Consider the following 20,073-nt stretch of genomic DNA (forward strand, 5'->3'; position numbering starts at 1 on the left):
CGTTTCCTGAAGTTGAGGGAAGACAACAAAGGGTGAGTTAAATTCCAGGACATTTATTGTTTATTTGGACAAGTGATTGGAGGAAGCGTCTTCCTGGCCCAGCAGTGCTAATTGTTTCCATACAGCATCTGATGCCAAATTCCAGATTTAAAAGCATGCAGGAGGAGCCACCTTAACACTTTGACGACATCGTCAACACATAAATACAGTCTTAAAGGGGGTCGGTGGTACTTGTTATTTATTATTGGTGCTAAAGTGCAATGACATCACAATGCAGGCTGCAAACAACACACGTGTGTCAGTCACGTGTTTAGTAGGCTGAGTTGAATGACCACTGTGAAGCCTCAGTGTTATATGATACAAGACACCATCACATACCATATACATCGCAGCTTTTTCATAAAGAAATAATACCACGAGCGAGATTAGCCTTACAAGCCAAAAGCTATATATATATATATATATACACATACACATTTTTGAAGTCATTCAATACCAAAGACGTATTTATACGTTTTTATAAACCCGAACGCCTGATCCGAAATGTCTTTTACGCTTTTTTTGCGTGAGAGGCAAAAAGAGGTGATGACACACCCGCACACTAATGTCACTTTTAGAGCAGTTTTAAGCCATGAAAACGGCCACAAGGTGGCAGTAGTGGATTTGATCAGCGCTCAGCATGTGAATTTGAATGGAAAAAACATACATGACAGCAAGGAGGAAGTGGAAGAACGTGGAGGGGTGTAGCGTGCAGAGGGTGACGCATGCACACACATAGTTCATTTGCAAATGTGGAAATTGTGTTGTATTTGTAAAAAAATTGTTATTTTCATGTAAAACAACCTTTTTTATGTTGTTTATCTAGTGGTATAGTTATTTCGATATTTGAGCCGTCACAAAAGCAAAAAATTTGTGTCAAAGTGAAAGTTGTATCTGTTCACAAAACGTTTTTTTCTCCCTTTTCTAAGTCGGCAACTGATATTTTCCTGAAACTTACCTATGTTCTACTGCTGATTACTAAATAATGGAAAAAGGTAGAACAAACTTTTTGCTAATGAAAGAGGCGAGTCTAACTTTCTTTTGGTAGGTTCCATGTTTATATAACCATAGAACACATTACTCTGTGTGCCTTGAAACATCAGTCAAAAATAGTCTAAAATGGCCGGTACTGAAGGAGTTGGCTGGGAAAAATGGCTGGAATTGAATGAGTCAATTACGTAAAATATATTTTTCTCCTTTTTGGTTAAATTTTATTACTACAATGTGCCATGGGCCACATCCGACCAGTAGAAGGCCTCGGGGAAGACCCAGGACATGTTGGCGAGACTATGTCTCTCAACTGGCCTGGGAACGCCAGCGGGAGGAGCTGGACGAAGTGGCCGGGGAGAGGGAAATCTGGGCTTCCCTGCTTAGGCTGCTGCCCCCACGACCCAACCTCGGATAAGCGCTAGAAGATGGATGGAAGTTTTTTGTAAAGTCACAATATTACGAGAAACAAAAAACAAGAATGAAGTTACAATTTTTGGAAAATTTGTTTGGGAAAAAGTTAAAAATATTACAAGAATAAAGTGAAAATAATATCAGAATGAAGTCATATTACGAAAAAAAAATAAGAGCAGAAAACTGAAATATTTGTCAAATAAAATAAATAAATAAATAAAAACAAGCAAGAAAAAATGTAAGGTGCCAAAGTTCATACTATGCAGTTATTTCTTAAAGTATATATACGTAATGTAGAATATCTACATGGGGTGGTTTACAACATGTCAAATATTAAAGTGGACGCCGCGTTCTTTGATTTTTCAGTATGCGACCCTCGGTGGAAAAAGTTTGGACACCCTTGGCATAAGGCCACACAATATGACTTCAGCTAAACGAGTGAAAACTCCCCCACAAACCACAAAGATACAGAGCCCGGACGCTGCTACTTGTTTACATGGGACACGTGGTAAAGTGCCCGGATGTTCCACCTCATCTATGCAAAGCACATGCAGATCGTAATCATGCCACTCGCCAGGCTAATCTCCGATATCACTGCAATGCAATGTGGCCGCCTCCTGGTGGTATTTCTTTAAACAGTACCGGTCAACAGTTTGGAGACATCTCATCATTCACTAGCGTGAGAGAGAATGTCCAACATTCTTCCATGTGACAGTGTCTTCTATGCGTGAACACTGAGGGTTGAATGAGACTATAACAAACATGGCGGACATGACGTCACGAGTACCAGAAGAAGCGTTTGGACCACTCTGAAGATAACAAGTCACTCATGTGTGTCGCATGTTTTGTTCACAGTCATCTCTCGGGTCCAGCCTGGGCGGGATCAGCTTGGCGTCGGACTCCTCTGCCATCTGTAGGAGGAGAGAGAGGTCACGTCAAGAGAGCGTTCAGAGGTCCGCCCGGTGACGTTGCGAGACACGGACCTGAGCGGATCACGAGTGCTCCTCGGCGCTGCCGCTGAAGGAGCGGCTCCTGATGTGGTTCCGTAGCTGCTCGATCAGCTCGGGGTTCTGCTGCTGGATCTGCTGGGCAAACTGCTGCCCCCTGGTGGACAAAACGCAAGTGATCGTTTGGGGTGAATGGCGGCCCGTGGCACAAAAAATAAAAGACTATAAGAAGACAAGAAAACTAAAAAAAAAAAAAACATGCAGTAATTTTACATGGATAAAGTCAAATTATTAAGAGAAAAAAGCTGTCATCTAACAAAGTCGCAATTTTCCGAAAATAATGTAATAGTATAATGAAAAATAATTTAATTTTAGTGGCATAAAGTTGAAATATTGAAAAAAAAAAAGACGGTATTTTTAGAAAGTCGTAATAATATGAGAAACAAAACAAAGTTTTTTGGAAAATTAGGTTGCGGAAAAAGTTATTACGAGAAGTCAAAATATACAGGGAATAAAGTCATGGTTACGTGAAGAAAATTTTAAAGAAAGTTGAAATAGATAGAAAAAAATGTTTAAAACCACACAGCGGAAATGGAAAATACAGCTGTAATTTTACAATAATAAAGTCTAGATATTATTAGGAAAATTAATGTCATTTTTTTGGTATAAGAAATATTAAAGAAAAAATGTTACAATATGAAACAAAACAAAATAAAGTTGTAATTTTTGGAAAATTAGTGTGGGGGAAAAATTAATCTGAATATTACGACAAGAACATTTACCAAGATTATTTAAGAAGAAAGTGGATATTAAAAAAAAAAACAGCAAAAATGAGAAAAACGAGTCAAGACCGAAGTTCATACTTATAATATGCTTTATCGCCTACTGTATATCACAAAGCTGAGAATACCTTTTTTTCTTGATATATACAGGTATGTAACTTCTTAGCATATTTACAAAATATTAAAGTGGCCCTTGCATCCTTTCATCTTTCAGTATGTGGCTCTCGCTGGAAAGTGTGGACACCCCTGTCTTAAATTGACACTTGCCTGCAAATGAGAAATGTGTCATCATCCAAAACTGCCAACAAGACTTAAGCATGTCACTCCACAAGGAATGTTTCCCACATGACTATAATCTACTTGTAGTGGGTATTGGTATCTAATTTGCATAATTGGCCATGACGCATTTGCATGTCATTGTATGAGAGCGAAATAATATTGTGAGAGACAAAAAGCGACTAAAACAAACAAAAAGCACAACTAATATGTGTAGAACTTAGAATATGTTTAGAACACTTTCATGACAGAGTCTCTGTTAAGATAGTAGGGTTGTCAATGATAAACCGATGCGACGGGATAACCTGTTTGACAAGCGGCTGCAGCCTCCTGGAACGATAAGAATCAGCCATAAATGCTTAGATTAATCGACATGCACCGGGTATCGCGAGACTAGCAACCGGTTGACATTGAGTCTGTTAAGGCGAGAGCCTGGGCTGCCAGCGAAACACTTGTCGCGCGTGCTTCGTCATCAAATGTTACCTTTATGCATTCCCACATAGCATCAGCATTTGGGACCACAGAAAAAGGGTAAAAATACAGTATTGTAGTCTAGCTGTGCAGCGTGGGAGAAAGTCAGATGGTGCATTCAAAGGCCGTGTGGGACAGAAGTGGGACAGATCGCCGCTCGCAACAAACAACATAAACATGCAAAACTGTGTATTATTTTTTAAATAAAATAATGGCCCATATTTCCAAAATTGATATTTACGTATTTACATAAAATTCGATGTACTTGTTTACAAATTATATTAGGTTTTTTTTTTCAATTTATCATTAATGCATATGATTTTTTAATTTTTTTTTTTTTTAATCAATGCGCCTGAACGGTTCCCGCGGCCCCGGGGTTAGGGACCCCTGCCTTACACCATGCTTGTGGATATGATGTGCTCTTTTACACATTTGAAAATACTGTAAAAATGCCACTTTTATACAATTGGCTTCTTTATCTTATAACGTAATCAGACATCTGTCAACAAATATAACCATAGAATCGTATCGAACCGTATCGTTTGTACACTATCAAATCGTATCCATTCATTGTTTTTAAAATATAATAATTTTTTTATCGTATCGCATCCCGTGTATGTAGATGCAAATGGAATCGTCTATCACAAAGATTTACATCCCTATTAGATAGCCCACGATTTTTACACTTTTATGTCTTTTGTTTCGTTAATGTTTTTTGTTGAGTATTACAATTTCCAACTTTGTTTGGCAGTCCTTGAACGCACCACTTATGTACGATGATACGCAAAAGTGAAAGCTATGCATAACTTTCTTCAGCGTTTAGCCTCCAAAAGTCTCTTCACTAGATTTGTCACTAGTATCTTATTTGTTTTAAAGGTACTGTATCTAGACAGGTTTGATTGCTCGCTAAATATAGCGACAGTGTTGCTAAGTTGGCAACACTGATCCCTCCTGCTTTATCTTCTTATCCTCTGGCAGAACGGGTGCGTGTGAGGTGTGTTAAGAAGCGGACAGTCCCATTGCAATGAGTTTATGTGTGAGGGCGAACAAGTAGCACCAAATTTATTTGCAGCGTGTACTTGTCATGCAATGTACTTACGCTTCAATCAAACTGGAAATGTCCGACAGTCCGCCCACTCCAGCCGCCGGTCCGCCCACAGCATTGGACATCATTCCTGACATGCTGACAGCACAGTGAGGAAGTCACAGTGAGACAATTTGATGCTAAGCTAGACGCTAACGGGGACAACACTCACAGCTGCTGGACTTGTTGGTTCTGCATCACACTGGCTGCCTAAAATGTGAAATGTTGAAATAAGTGTAAATGTTACTCATGAGGATGTAAGATTACAACAATAAAGGAGGAGGTGCAGGCGTTTACCATGCTGATGAAGGCGGGGTTGTTGATTAAACTGGCCATGTCAAATCCCAATCCAGCAGCAATCTGCATCATCAAACAAGATAATGATGGCATTTCAAAACAGGAAGCAGCACAATCCAAGCTTTAGCCGTTTTATTTTGGAGTTCCACTTACTGGACTGCTCACTTCCTTCTGCTTCTGCTCTGCCACCTTCAGGTTGGACTTGTACGTGTCGTTGTCGGGGTCCAGCACCAGCGCTTTCTGGAAATAAGAAATGGCCTCGGGGTATTTGTTCATGGCCGTCAACGCCAGGCTTGAAGAAGAGGAAGAGAAGACATGCTTGATCCAGAGCAATCAATCCAGAGGGTTCCACGAGGCGGCACAGTCACTCACCCCATCCTGCCGTACGCTTTGCTGTAGCTGGGGTCGATCGCGATGGCTCGCTCGCAGTCACCGGTTGCCTCCGTGTAGTTCCCCAGTTTACTGTGAGCAGCCGCCCTGCAGAGTGAGCAGCATTACAGTACATGCACATGCATTACATTACATGCGCTGTCGTCAACAGGGTAGCTCGTTGCTGATACCTGTTGCAGTAATAGACTGCATTCCTCAGGTCCAGCTCGATGGCCTTGGTGTAGCACTCCACTGCACATCGGTAGTTCTCCTCCTTCATGTGGTTGTTCCCTGAAAAGACGGGGTGCGTACACCGTGACACTTCCTTCATCCATGCATGGTCACTTCCTTTTAAATGTGATGGCCATCGGGACTACCTCTCCAAAGAGGACGCCTCAAGGGATGTGGCGAACTCTTCAACAGACTCATCCAGGATGACTTTATCTTAGCTTAAACTCTGCCAAAAAGGGAACTCCTACCTTCATTCTTCAGCTGCTCAGCTCGTTCAGCATCTTCTGGAGACGGCGAGGTCGTCGGTAATGTCATGATGTCGTTCTGAGGAAATCCAAATGTTCAAATGTGTGCACTCATATTCTGGTTTAGGTCACATGACAAGGGCGTGATTCCCCACTCACCTTGAGCAGTGAATTGAGGAACACTTCCATGAGGGGCTGCGGCGCTGCCAGATGACAGTCGCTGGCGCCGATCTTAAAGGTGGTCTCCAAACATTGGATGGCAACTGAACAATCAGAGGTAAGAGATGTTTCTTCATCGTGCACACCACCGTGATGCCTCAGAGTCACCATGTCACTCCATTACCTTCCAGGCTCTCCTGCTCATCAGAATTCAAAGTTCCGCCATGCGTCTGATCTCGTAGGAACTGTACGATAGAGAACGCTAGGCGCTTCTCTACCGCCATGTTTACCTACAAGCTGCACACACACATTTTACTGAAATACTTCAGACATGTTAACTACCGCAATGGTCAAAAGTACCAAAGTATACATCTTCTATATAATGTCATGATGTTATTATTTAGGCATGTTCTTAGCCACCTATCATAATTTAATCGATAAAGCTTTATAGTGGGCCCTGGGCGTGATGACGTCCCGGCGGAGCAGGTGCAAACAGGTCACGTGAGGCTGGCTAGTTGACAACACAGCTTGTGACGTAATAACATCGCATCATCTCCCAAATGCACTCAAATATCATGTTATTCTCTTCAAACACGGTAAAATAAGTAAGCCCATCGTTTTAGCAGGTTAGCTTGTCATTAAAAGTAGCCCCGACGTCACGAGTGGGCATCTCGTGCGTTGACGCTAAAAAAGACAACCCAGTTCTCAGCGACGCAACGATGATTTTAAAAACACACACATACACCAAAAAAGCCGCTATATTAACTGATATATATTATATATATATTGTTTATGGCATCTTCATCCCTCGTGCCGTTCACTTACCTGAACTAAGGCTAACTGCTGCCGCCCTGACGGCCAAAGCTAACTAGATCTTTTGCGCATGCGCAAACCGTGACGGCGGAAATAAGACAGCCAAGCTGCTGCTGGCCAGGAGAGAACGCAGTGAGAAGGCAAGCTTTGATTTGGGTACTTTTTCTTTCTTTTGTTTGCTTTTCAAAACGCATGGCGTTGGAATGTTTGCGTCACGTGTGACAGCAGCAGCCTGGCGCGCGCTCGGCAGGTATGAGTCACGTGCACGCGACTATGTTTACACACACACAAACAGTAGTATCTCTGTACAGTACTGTCTGTAACTTACGATGTGAACATAAACACTTAACGAGCACGAAAATTAAAGATTTAACATTAGCTTAAACTCCACCATGAACCTGTAGGTTAAAGGTCAGGCCCTTGAAAAGTATGTAAACGCATGGTTGAAGCTTTACTTGATATTTTATAGTCTTAGCGTGCATGTCTTTCATGTCATCTATGTGAAATGTATGTAAACGCTTGGTTGCTTTACTTGACATTTTATGATGTCAGCATGCATGTCACCTATGTGTTAAACATGTTGTAAACACACAGTCATATTTTAATGGCCGGCTCTTAAGTTTTGCAATCACGACATGGTGTCATGTTCCTGAAGATCTCCGCAATGTGACACTGGACCCTCGGCCGTCATTGGGAGAAGGTCACTGCTTAGCATGGAAAGAATGGCGAGCACGAGCCAAGTGTGATTTTCCGGAATGCACCGCTTGCGCTGTGGGCAGCTGCGGCCTTCCAGCGCTCGGCTTTGATGCTTAAACGTGTTCAAGCGCAGCGTCTGGCACTCTTTGCAGGGAGCCCGTGTGGAGAATGACCATCCTCAACAACTCTGCCGTCGTTCCCGCGCGAGGCTGCGCTCAGGCAGGGAGCAAGAGGAATCTGCCGAGATGGGATATGACACCCGAGGAGATCACGACCTCCACGGAGCGCTTGATGGGCAGGGTGAAGAAGGTCTATGATGACGTCGGGTCTCTCAACGTGGAGGATGTCTGCGTTGAAAACACCCTGAGAGCTCTGGCCAACGTCAAGCTGGACTATGCATGTAAGTCCTCCAAGGGCACACGTGGACATGCACGCCAGAACACTTCTCAAGCACCTTTCAACTACAATGCACACTCAAAACCAAACAATGCAAGACCGTACTGTCACATACTGTACAGTTCTTTAGTGGATCTAGTGGGTTTACTGCACCACTTGGCCCCAAACAAGTGGACTATGATTTACAGATTCATGTTCGTCAACCATCACAACCCATATTTAAGTCTTCTTTGTTGGCTCTTCACCCTCACCAGCGTCTCGCCATGCCCTCGACTTCCCGCAGTACGTCTGCCCTTCCAAGGAGGTCCGGTCGGCGAGCACAGAGGCGGACAAGAAGCTTTCCGAGTTGGACGTGGAGCTGAGCATGAGGGAAGACGTCTTCCAGAGAATCACTGCCTTGCAGGTAATGCAGCTGCGCGGTCAGGCGATTAGGAAATGAAACGGCACCAAGCACTTTGGAGCTCATTAAACCCACGTGTGAACATTCGATGCACTTAACACGCAGCCTCAGCCAAACGCAAAGATTGTCTATTGCGTTAAGAGCTCGGTCGTGGGTGACGGCAGCCGGCGTACGTCCACACCGCACACATACTGAACACGCTGCATTCCTTTCTGCAGAAGAAGCTTCCGGAAAACGTCTCCGCAGAAGAGATGAGGCTCCTCGAACGACTTGTGATGTTGGGCAGGAGGAACGGACTGCACTTGTCTTCAGAGACGCGAGAGGTAACGCAAGTTTTTTCACGATACATGTAACTTGTGACTTAAGTATTGGGACACACCTTTAAATCAGTTACTCCCCTCCAGTGTTTGTCACAGGAGAGCAATCTATTTGTGTCAGCGGAGTGGCGTGAGGGGGCTAGGAGACGTCATTGTCTAATTTTGCATAATTGGCCAAAAAATACAAGAGGTGTGTGCTATTAGTAGCACTCCTCACTTTATTGAAAAACAGGGCTAATAGGGGTCTAAATACTCACTAAGTTGGCATCACTGATCCCTCCTGCTACATCTTCTTATTCTCTGACAGACCAGGTGTGCATGAGGTGTGTTAAGGGTTGTAACGACAAGCTACGTTCACGGCAGTCCCATTATAATGTGTTTAGGAGTCAGCGCAAACAGGTGGAGCCAAATATATTTGTGTGGCTCTAAATTTATTGTTGGCAAATGTAATGGAAACACAGCGCGCTCATCCAACATCGGTGAAAGTCTTCCCAGAAGAATGGAGGCTAGTCTAGCTTATCTTTTGGTCACTTCCTGTAGGTCACCGGTGTTAAACTCAAGGCTCAGGGGCCAGATTTGGCCCTCCACATAATTTTATGTGGCCTGCGTCATGGACAAAATGATTAGACCACACTTGTTTCTTCAGTTTCTTATTCATTTTAATGCTTGATACAATGACAACAAAAATAGCTTCTAAGAGTTACATTTTTTGTCAGTACAATGCTATAGTTATTCATGTAAGAACTTAAGTGATTTTGGTTATCATCAAGAAAACCAAGGAAGGTGCTAGATATCAGCTCTTAAATTCAACTCTTATGAGCTATATTTGTTATCATCATTATATTTGTCCAAACAAATGTACCTATAGTTGCACCAGGCATTAAAATGGATCAATAAACTGAAGAAACAAGGGTAGTCTGATCCTTTTTACCATGACTGTAGATGGAATATATTTCTAGTTAGGGCATAGAAAACCTGTTTAGAGCGCTCTAGACATGAAATAACACCCCTATAGTCATCTTTGGATTTGTATTACCCAATATAGTAGATATAGATATAATCAGAGAAAATAAAACATATTAGATATAAGTAAGATAACATAGACTCACACATTAGCAGTTCCTGGTTGTTTTTTTTCTGGACAGCGTCCTTCATGTGGTGGCAATTGCCTTATTAATGTATTGTAATGGCAGCTTTAAATGGTGTTACACTTGTATTACCCAATATAGTAGACATAAGAAGAGTAAATAAGCCATTTAAGATGTACATAAAACTCCTGCTCATGTGTGTCACAATAAGTATGTTAGTGGCGGGCGGACATATGCGTAGAGGACAGGAAGTGACGTAGTAGCATGTGTTGTTATTATGATTATGATGTTGTTATTATTGTGCCTGTAGTGAGATAATTTAAACTGTCAGTAAATGCCTTTTCTGGCGACCATGTCTGGTGCTTGTCTCACCGAACAGCTACTGACACCTGGTGTCACATAGTGTCATTCATAATTACAATGCTTCTTCTGCCCATTGTATTTTAGTTCACTTAGTTAGTTCATTTAGCCACTCGGCCAAGAATAAGTACAATTTGCTTAAATATGCATTTTTTTTTTACTAATAATAGGACGTATTCGACCACGAAACATCAATTATTTATTAATGAATCACTGTGTGGTCAAACCGCGATAGACAGGGCACGATGGTCAAACCACAATGTAGTGTACTTGAGTATCTGCTTGTCACGTTGATGTATGAAATCAAAGCAAGTTACCTATCAATTTGTTTAAAAAATATATATAAAGAATATCTAAAAATATATATAAAAAAATGCATGGGCCATTGAATAGTATTACGAGGCAACTATAGATTTATATTCATATGCATATACAGTATATTTACTGTTACAAGTGGCCCTCTGAGGGTAGCCATAACTGTGAGGTGGCTCTCAATGAAAATGAGTGTGACACCCCTGCTGTAGGTGGAATGTGTCCCAATACTTTTGTCCATATTGTGTTAACGTATGAAGTAGCCATAAATCATTTTTGGGACGTTATTTCTCATTTTTGTCCCGGAAGCAAATAAAAAGGACATCCAAGCTCATCAGCGAGCTCTCCATCGAGTTCAATAAGAACCTGAACGAGGACAACACCTTCCTGGTCTTCTCCGAGCAGCAGTTGGGTCAGTTCACATGCATACAGGTGACTTAGCGGCACTGGTTCTGGTGCTTTCGCTCAATTTTCTCTTATCACGCCCAGACGGACTGGCTGGCAGCTTCCTCGGAGGCCTGGAGAAGACCCTGGATGGACGCTACAAGGTGACGCTGGAGTACCCGCACTACTACCCCATCATGAAGAGGTGTCGCGATCCCGAGACGCGCAGGAAAATGGAGACGGCATTTCACAGCAGGTGCAAAGAGGTAACGGGAGCCTGGTGGCACGCCACGTGTATGCGGCGCTGCGCTCGACGCTCACACACCCGCTGTGGAGTCACGATAGACGACCTTCTCAGGTCGTCATAATAATAGAATAACGTGTTCCAGGGTCAAACTTAAGCTGTCATAAAATCTTTATGAAGTGTTCAGGCTAGGTTTGAAGTTGCCGTTTAACATTCTTAACTGGCGTAAAAGTGTAAAAAGAAGTTAAGCACTCTGAAGTCCTAACAATAACTTCTAAAGCAAGGGTGCTCAAACTTTTTGCAGTAAGGGCCACGTAGTGGAGAATGAAAGGATGTAAGGGCCACTTTGACATTTGGAAATGTTGATATGCTAAGAAGTCATATCGAGTTCAAGAAAAAAAATGCATCTCAGCTTTTCTATAGGTGAAAAGGCTATCATTAGTATCAACTTCTCCCTTTGCTCTTTTTTTCCCATTTTTTGCAGTTTTTTTTTAATTGTCCAAATATTTAAAATATATTTCTGAAGTAATAATAATATTGGATTATTTTTTATAGCACTGTTCAAGTGACCCATAGCGGTTCACAATGAAGTGAACCCATTATTCTGTAGCCACAGCTGCCCTGGGGTAGTCTTAAGGAAAGCGTGGCTGCCAGTTGGCGCCTACACCCTCTCCGACCGCCACCAAACATTCGCATTCATACAGCGAACCGGAGGACTGGAGGACACGACGACAGTGACTGGGTGGAGAGACCGAGGATCGAACTGCCAGCCTTCCGGTTTGCTCTACCTCCTGAGCCACTGCCGCCCTAATCTTTGTAAATTTTCTTTTAACAATATTGTGACTTTATTCCCATATGACTTAAAATAAAAAATAAGATAACATCTTTTCTTTAATGTTTAAATTCTATGCTACTAAAATAACATTAATTTTCCTCATATTATTAAGTCACACTTTTTTTTTAATATTGAAACTTTTTTCTCGTTCGAATGCGACTTCATTTCTCTAAATATTTTGACTTTATCCTTGTAAAAACAACTGCTGCTGCTGTTTTTTTTAAATTAATTTTCCACCTATTTCAAATGTTCTTCTCATAATTAGGAATTTATTCCCATAATGTTTTGAATTTATTCTCACAACGTTATAACTTTTCCTGCAACCTAATTGGAAAAAAATACATCTTTGTTGATTTGTATTTTTTAATAAAGAACGTATTTAAAATAATAATATTTAAATGTTTTTTTAATAATAATGTTGTTTTTATTTTTCCAAAAATTACATTATTTTGTTTTGTCTCGCATAATGCTGTATTACAACTTAAATAGTATTCTTTGTTTAATATTTCAAATTTATGCTACTAAAATAAATGTTATTTTTTCCTAAATAATATTACATTACTCTCGTAAAATTACGACGTTTTCCTCTTAAAACTTTTTTCTCTTAATATTTTTACTAGGGCTGTCAAAAATAAGGCGTTAACGGCGGTAACTCTTTTATTTCATTAATAGTTTTTTTGTGTTATTAAGCAAGCATGCCTCTTTATTATGACGGCAGACGCGATCACAGTGGAGCCTGGGCCTGTCACGATAATGAATATGTCGATTTATCGAACGATTAAAAAAACACTGGTCGATAATTATTAGCCCTGGATAAATTGACATTTACGTGTACGTGCGTCTGCTCCATCTGTTAGTCTCTCTGGTACACAGGCTGGATGACAAGAGGGTTCGCGCTGCTTGTGTCTGTGTTCATTGGCTCCATATGACATGAACACAGAAGAGAGCGAGCATCTTCTCGGCTATTCAGCCTCTTTGTCCCAGTAGTGGAGGCGGGGGCTACGTACACGGAGTGCCAGCAGTTAGCTACCAGGCGCGATTATGAATGAAGGCACAGAAGTAATCGTTTCTAAGCCGAATGCCACCGTTCCAGTGTGGATGTGAAGCAAAACCTTCTTCCCGACAGTCAATGCTTACTTAGGCGTTTGATCGGCGGAGTAAATATTTAACGAAACATCGCAAAATGGTGCGCGTTCACGGTGTCAGTCGCTACATTGCAAAAGAAATGCAACCTTCCAATACGGTTGAAAAGCCATCAGTCGGAATTGTCTGGGAGATATCAGCAACATTGCATTTTAGCTCACTGTCTTGTCTGTTTTTATCCACCTATTGCGTTGTTGTGTGTAGTTCTTTTGACACAATCAGTAGGATTGGTCTGTGACATCCCGCGATTCGTGAGTGTTCTAGTAGGCGGCTTCTGTGCCTCAGGTACACAATGCTTGAGTGCCATCGAGTGGCACAAATATGACATGACTAAATGATCATTGAATAATAATAAACTATATGATAGTGGGGGTTTTCAACAAAAAAGGTGGAAATAATCGATTATCGTCGATACATTTTAGCACAATTGTAGATCAGCAAAATTTGTTATCGTGACAGGCCGAGTCCCCACACAGTCACACAGAGTCTGACGCTCTTTTCTAACTTCATTCTAACCTGAACACATCAATAGCAGTCCAATTCCAACACCATACAGTATACTGTTTGCATCTCCAACTCACACACGTCTCTAGTCAGTTCATGTAAATAAACAGTAAGATAAAGAAAAACATTAAGTCGATATTCTTATTACTCACTTTGTAGCTCTTAATTCGGATGTACAATTTGTTACATTTAAGTATGCTGGAAAATACACTGAAGACAAGCAAATTGACCTTAAATTACGTGATGTCTTTGGACGCAACGCAAGTGGAATTCAAATGTTCTGATTCTGTTATAGAGACTAGTGAGACAAATAGATTTTTAGACTTGTGTGGTATCTTTTAGCTTGGTTGATATATGTAGTTCATTTGGAGCTGTTAATACATACAAATATATATAATCCTGTCCTGTTGTCTACCTTTCTGTTAATTAAATACAATACAAATTGGTATATTTCAGACATAGATGCTAATGGTGATTAATCATGATTCATACATTAAAAATGGATTCATCTGATTACAGTTTTTAATCATTTGACAGCCCTAATTTTTACTTTATTCTTGTAAAATTACTCCAGATTTTTCCTTTTTTAGTTTTCTTGTTAAATTATATTTTTAGAATGTGCTACAGGCCAATTAAAAAAACACCTGCGGGCCGCAAATGGCCCCCGGGCTGCACTTTGGACAACCCCTGTTATAAAGTGTTTCTAAACTTTTGACTGTGTGTTTTTGTGCAGGCCAACACGCCCATCCTGGAGCGCTTGATACAGCAGAGGTCAAAGGTGGCGACCCTGCTGGGCTACAGCAGCCACGCGGACTACGTGCTGGAGCTCAACATGGCCAAAAACGCCAGCAACGTGGCCGCCTTTCTAAGTACGACAACTTCACCCCCGCCTGGCACACACGTTTGTCATTGGAGCTGGGAGGGAACGGCCACACATGCCACGGCGCATGCCTCTTTTATGTCGCACTTAGCGCTCGTAACGTGCGTGATGAGCGGTGCTCGTTAGCCAGATGCTCAACTTGTTTGCTTCCCAGACGCCCTCCACGAGACGCTGAAGCCCGTCGGCGTCCGAGAGAGGAAGTACATCCTGGCACTGAAGAAGAGGGAGTGCCTGGCGAGGGGCGGCCATTTTGATGGGCAGATCAACGCCTGGGACCTGCCCTACTACATGAACCAAGTGGAGCAGCGCAAGTTCGCCGTGGACAAGGACAAGCTCATCGAGTACTTCCCGCTCCACGCCGTCACGGAGGGGCTCTTTGGGATCTACCAGGACCTGCTGGGTCTCAGGTTCAGCGAGGTCCAGCAAGCCCACGTGTGGCACCACGACGTCAAGCTGTATGCCGCGCATGACGCAGACACGGGGGAGGAGGTGGGCCTTTTCTACCTGGACCTGCACCCCAGGTAGGGTCCTAAACCTTGATATTCCGTCCAGGGTTTGCAGGTCAGTTGTTTTTGTCTTCCACCAGGGAGGGAAAGTACAGCCACGCTGCGTGTTTCGGCCTTCAGCCGGGCTGCAGAGGCCCCGATGGAACGCGTCGCCTCCCGGTGGCGGCCATGGTGGCGAACTTTACCAAACCCAGTAAAGGCTTGCCCTCCCTCCTCCAGCACCACGAGGTGGAGACGTACTTCCATGAGTTTGGTCATGTCATGCACGAGCTGTGCTCCAAGGTCAGTGTTTGTGTATGCTGGGAATGGGCGGGGCTATAACACGAAGAGCATTTCATCGTTACCTAGCAACAGATGCTGTTTCCACTGACAGTACCAGTCAAAGGTTTAGAGACACCTCGTCATCCACCAGCATGAGAAGGTGTCTCTAAACTTAAACTGCCAGTCAAAAGTTTAGAGACGCCGTCTCATGCTTGTGGATGATAAAGTGTCTCTAAACTGTTCATTTGTTGTTTGCATTACCAGTCAAAAGTTTAGAGTCACCTAGTCATCCACCTAGTCCAGGGGTTGGCAACCTTTAGCATCAAAAGAAAAAAAAAACAATAGCCTTGAGCCACAAAACATGACACAGCTTAAAAACTTGTCAAAGTTGTAATCTTTTTTAAATGTTACCTGTAACAGCAACAAAATTCAACAAATAAAAGTGCAGCAGCGTGTGTAGGCCTACTCTGAAATAATTTAAATGCCTTTTTCAGTGGTTCCTGTATCTGTTTAAAATGAAAACAAAATGTAGCCAAGTGTTGTTTATGCCTGTGCTGAATTGCCATCAATAACCATTCTATTGAGCCTGTCCTTGACTGTCTTTACTGGGGGAGGAATTCTTTCATTTTCTGAATCATTTCTTGTTTATGTTTTAAAAGAACAGATGCGCTCATAGTTTTATGAACAATTCTTTCACGTATTCTCCATCTGTGAACGGCTTCTCCCTCCTTACAATCTCATGTGCAGAACAGTTTTGGTAACTTGGCCATTTTCTCGCTAAATCTGCCGACTTTACGACCCCTCTTGGTGATTTATTTTCCCCAAAGCGCAAATGTAGGGACGGGTATTTGGAGACGTAAAAGTGAAAAACGTATTCTTCTGGCCCGCCTCACAGCAGTCGCAGGCGGGGTGACACCGTCAGCTCCCGCAGCACACTATCCGCCTCTCCCGGAGTCACCACCTCGGCGATTACCTTGTCACGGGCTCCGAACACATAGCTACAGCGCGCTTCTCGTTATAAAACATATTGCTATGCTCTCGTAAATTCTATACTTTTATTTTACTGTGCAGTAACTTGCTTCAGACTCAACTCCAAACTCGGCCAACTTTTCTTCTCTGCAGTGAGACTCACCACATACACTAGCCTACCTCCCCTTCCCTTGCTCATCCAGTCAGCAGTTAGAACGCAGTCCCGATGCATTCATGGACTTACAGTGAGTCGGATATTTGTAATTCTTTTCGAAAATGCACTTTCCCCTATTTTAGTGTAAAAGAAAAAAAAATCACTGAGTTCATCAAAGGGAGCCGCAACAAGGAGGCTGACATGCAGCTCCGGAGCCGCGGGTTGCCGACCCCTGACCTAGTCTGTAAACTTTTGAGTTTTGCAATCCCTCAATTGGGAGCAGTTGATTTGTTTATATACACTACCAGTCAAAAGTTTAGAGACGCCGTCTCATGCTCGTGGATGATAAAGTGTCTCTAAACTTTTGACTGGTAGTGTAGGTAGAAACACAGCATCAAAAGGATGTTCTTGTCATAGCCCCATCCTTTGGGGGACACAGTTAACTTGTTGTTTGCATACAATACCAGTCAAAAGTTTCGAGACCCTTTCAAGATTCAAGATTCAAGAGTTTTATTGTCATATGCATAGTAAAACAGGCAGTTATACTATGCAATGAAATTCTTATTCTGTTCATTCTCCCAAGAAAAGAAAGAAAACACAAGAAAAAGAATAAGAACATAAGAAACAGTAATACCAATAAATTAAGCAACAACAACAGAAGAGACTTTGTCATGCTAGTGGATGACAAGCTGTCTCCAAACTTTCGCATACATGCAAACGAGAAGTCAATCAATTGAGGGACTGCAAAGATGCCTTGAAAGACTTCCTGGTTGCATCACATATTGCTACACTTACTTTTTGAACTTAAGTAAAACTAAAATAATGCTATTTGGAAATAGCAGAAGGGATACGTACGACCAAATACAAATTAACGGAGTGGACATTGAAAAAGTGGAAGAATATAAATTCCTGGGGGTTATAATAGACGAAAAATGAGTTGGAAATCTCATATTAAATATATACAACAAAAGGTGGTGAGAAATATCTCTATATTGAATAAAGCAAAATATGTTCTTGATCAAAAATCACTCTACACACTGTACTGTTCCTTAGTATTAGCATATTTAATGTATTGTGTGGAGATATGGGAAATAATTACAAAAGCAATCTTCACTCACTCACTGTACTGCAAAAAAGATCAGTGAGGACACAAACCCTTTATTTTTACAATCATAGACATTAAAATTTGCAGATTTAGTATTCTTTCAAACTCCTAAAATAATGCATAAAGTTAATAACTCGTTACCCAAAAACCTCATACAGTATTTTTCAATCAGAGAGGAGAAATATGATCTTCAAGGAAAATTAAACTTAAAACATTTATACGCGAGAACTACGCTGAAAACCCACAGCATTTCCGTATGTGGAATTAAATTATGGAACGGATTGAGTAAGGAACTCAAACAAAGTACAGAGATGAGCAAATTCAAAAAACAATACAAGCAGTTCTTCCTACTCCTTTTGGACATGTGGAACTGTGAAAGGATGATTCATGAGATGTATTCCATTGGAACCTTCATGTTCAAATAAACTAAACCAAACCAAACCAAACTTACTTTTGTGTATCAATGCTAGGTGGCAAAATGTTAGCATTATCATATTTTTTAGCAATAATTGTTTAAAAAAAAAAAAAACATCTCGTTGCCAGACCACCTTTTCAGAGTTCAGTGGGACTCTGGTGGAGACCGACTTTGTGGAAGTCCCCTCCCAGATGCTGGAGAACTGGGTGTGGGAGAAGGAGCCTCTGAGGAGAATGTCTCGCCACTACAAGGACGGCACGGCCATCCCGGACCAGCTGCTCGACAAACTCATCGCGTCCAGAGTGGCCAACACGGGTCAGAATCTCAAACTTGGACCAAGCTAGCACGACAGCGTCTGTTGATGTTTGTCCTCTGCAGGTCTGATGAACCTGCGTCAGGTGGTCCTCAGCAAAGTAGACCAGTCGCTACACAGCAGCGCTCGTGCGGACACGGCCGCAGTGTTTGCTCAACACTGCCAGGACATCCTGGGCGTCCCCGCCTCAGCAGGTCCGTTTCGTCTGTCCTCGTCTTCCCTGCACAGCACGTGATGACACGTATCGTACCCTAGGCACCAACATGACGGCCACCTTCGGCCACCTGGCGGGAGGATACGACGGCCAGTACTACAGCTACCTGTGGAGCGAGGTCTACTCCATGGACATCTATTTCAGTCGCTTTAAAAAGGAAGGAATTCTCAACCCAGAGGTGAGTCCTGGTCCAAAGACAAGTCGCTCTGCAGGAAAACGTCCTCACAGCTTTGTTGCTGTGAAACAGGTTGGGAAAGAGTACCGGAGAGTCATCCTGGAGGCGGGAGGCTCCGTGGATGGAATGGACATGCTGGAACGCTTTCTTGGTCGCGCTCCGTGTCGGGAAGCATTCTTTCAGTGCAAGGGACTGAGCAGGACACAGGACACACACGCCGCACTCTGATGTGTCCTGTCAATGGTGACAAAGGTCCAGTACAGTGTTTCCCACAGGACTACAACCTATTTGTGGTGGCAAAGGCGGTACATGATGTCACTGACTAATTTGCATAATTGGCCGTGACGCATGTGCATGTAACTCATAATGGACGCCGTTGGAGAGTCAGGAATAACGTTGTGGGAGACAAAAAGTGAGTCAAAAATAAGACAAGCAAAACAGGTAGCGCCAAATTTATGTGTGGCAAGGAAGAGACCACTCCCCCACAATGTCCACCTGCTGTGTCATAGTGTTTGTACTTTACGGTACATTTACATGTATATACATGAAAATAATCAAAGTTGGGCACATTTCCTGGTAATTATGAAGAATTATGACCACAATAAACAATGAAATTGAAATAAAATGCAATACATTTAAATGTAAATAAAAAATGTACATTTAAAAATGAAATTATATTTTAATTAAATGTAATGAATTATATTAAATTTAAATTAAAGCTTTTTCCCTGATAACCATTTAAAAGATCTGTTATAATTCCCATGCAGAATGTCCAGTTCGGCAAGGACCAGGGATGTTTTGTATGAATATGTTTGCACATATTCTTGGCAATAAATAATGAACTGTAATCGATTCATATCTGTGGTGTTCTTTATCTTTGACTGAGGCTGTATATGTCAATGCCATTGTAGCAGATGATACATTCTTCGTCATTTTGTGTGCTGGGGAGAACCAAAACGTTTCATTTGGGTGTTTAGCTGAGAAAGGGCATAAAGGTTCCCTATTTAAAGCCCTGCAGGAGATGAATGTTCCTTTAGGGGGCGCCACTGTATTCCAAAAGCCTGAAGGTGACTATTTAAAAAAAAAACAATACAACAGCCTTGCAAGCGTAATTCCTTCGTACATGTAAGTTAAATTTTAATGTTTAGTATGTTTTAGTTTATTTGCTTGACTTTGCTGATTGAATGTTTAAAAAATGTGTAAAGTTACGCATCGACGTGTATGATAGATTTATGATTCTTATTGACTTATATGCATGTGTTGTTTGCTCAGCGGTGTTCTGCATTTC

General features: G+C 42.0%; 2 protein-coding genes across 3 annotated transcripts; one reads left to right on the forward strand and one right to left on the reverse strand.

The window, feature by feature from the left end:
- Nucleotides 1–33: 33 nt before the first annotated feature.
- On the reverse strand, nt 34–7,211 carry sgtb (small glutamine rich tetratricopeptide repeat co-chaperone beta). Its single transcript, XM_054757007.1, has 12 exons — nt 7,127–7,211; nt 6,486–6,598; nt 6,302–6,405; nt 6,146–6,221; nt 5,858–5,957; nt 5,670–5,774; nt 5,451–5,589; nt 5,298–5,360; nt 5,173–5,210; nt 5,016–5,099; nt 2,424–2,544; nt 34–2,351 (listed from the first exon to the last, which is right to left on the reverse strand). The coding sequence occupies exons 2-11, from the start codon at nt 6,583–6,585 to the stop codon at nt 2,433–2,435; spliced, it is 921 nt and encodes a 306-aa protein (XP_054612982.1). The 5' UTR covers nt 6,586–6,598; nt 7,127–7,211; the 3' UTR covers nt 34–2,351; nt 2,424–2,432.
- On the forward strand, nt 7,188–19,622 carry nln (neurolysin (metallopeptidase M3 family)). 2 transcript variants are annotated; one of them, XM_054757002.1, is made up of 13 exons: nt 7,188–7,364; nt 7,963–8,210; nt 8,461–8,609; nt 8,825–8,929; nt 10,993–11,095; nt 11,173–11,333; nt 14,527–14,662; nt 14,828–15,194; nt 15,260–15,461; nt 18,212–18,398; nt 18,462–18,590; nt 18,652–18,788; nt 18,858–19,622. In XM_054757002.1, the coding sequence occupies exons 1-13, from the start codon at nt 7,318–7,320 to the stop codon at nt 19,011–19,013; spliced, it is 2,127 nt and encodes a 708-aa protein (XP_054612977.1). In that variant the 5' UTR covers nt 7,188–7,317; the 3' UTR covers nt 19,014–19,622. The 2 variants fall into 2 exon arrangements, with proteins under 2 accessions (XP_054612977.1, XP_054612979.1); XM_054757004.1 differs by having other exon boundaries at nt 7,201–7,270.
- Nucleotides 19,623–20,073: the final 451 nt, after the last annotated feature.

Source organism: Dunckerocampus dactyliophorus, chromosome 17, assembly GCF_027744805.1.
Source record: "Dunckerocampus dactyliophorus isolate RoL2022-P2 chromosome 17, RoL_Ddac_1.1, whole genome shotgun sequence".
NCBI classification, from domain to species: Eukaryota; Metazoa; Chordata; class Actinopteri; order Syngnathiformes; family Syngnathidae; genus Dunckerocampus; species Dunckerocampus dactyliophorus.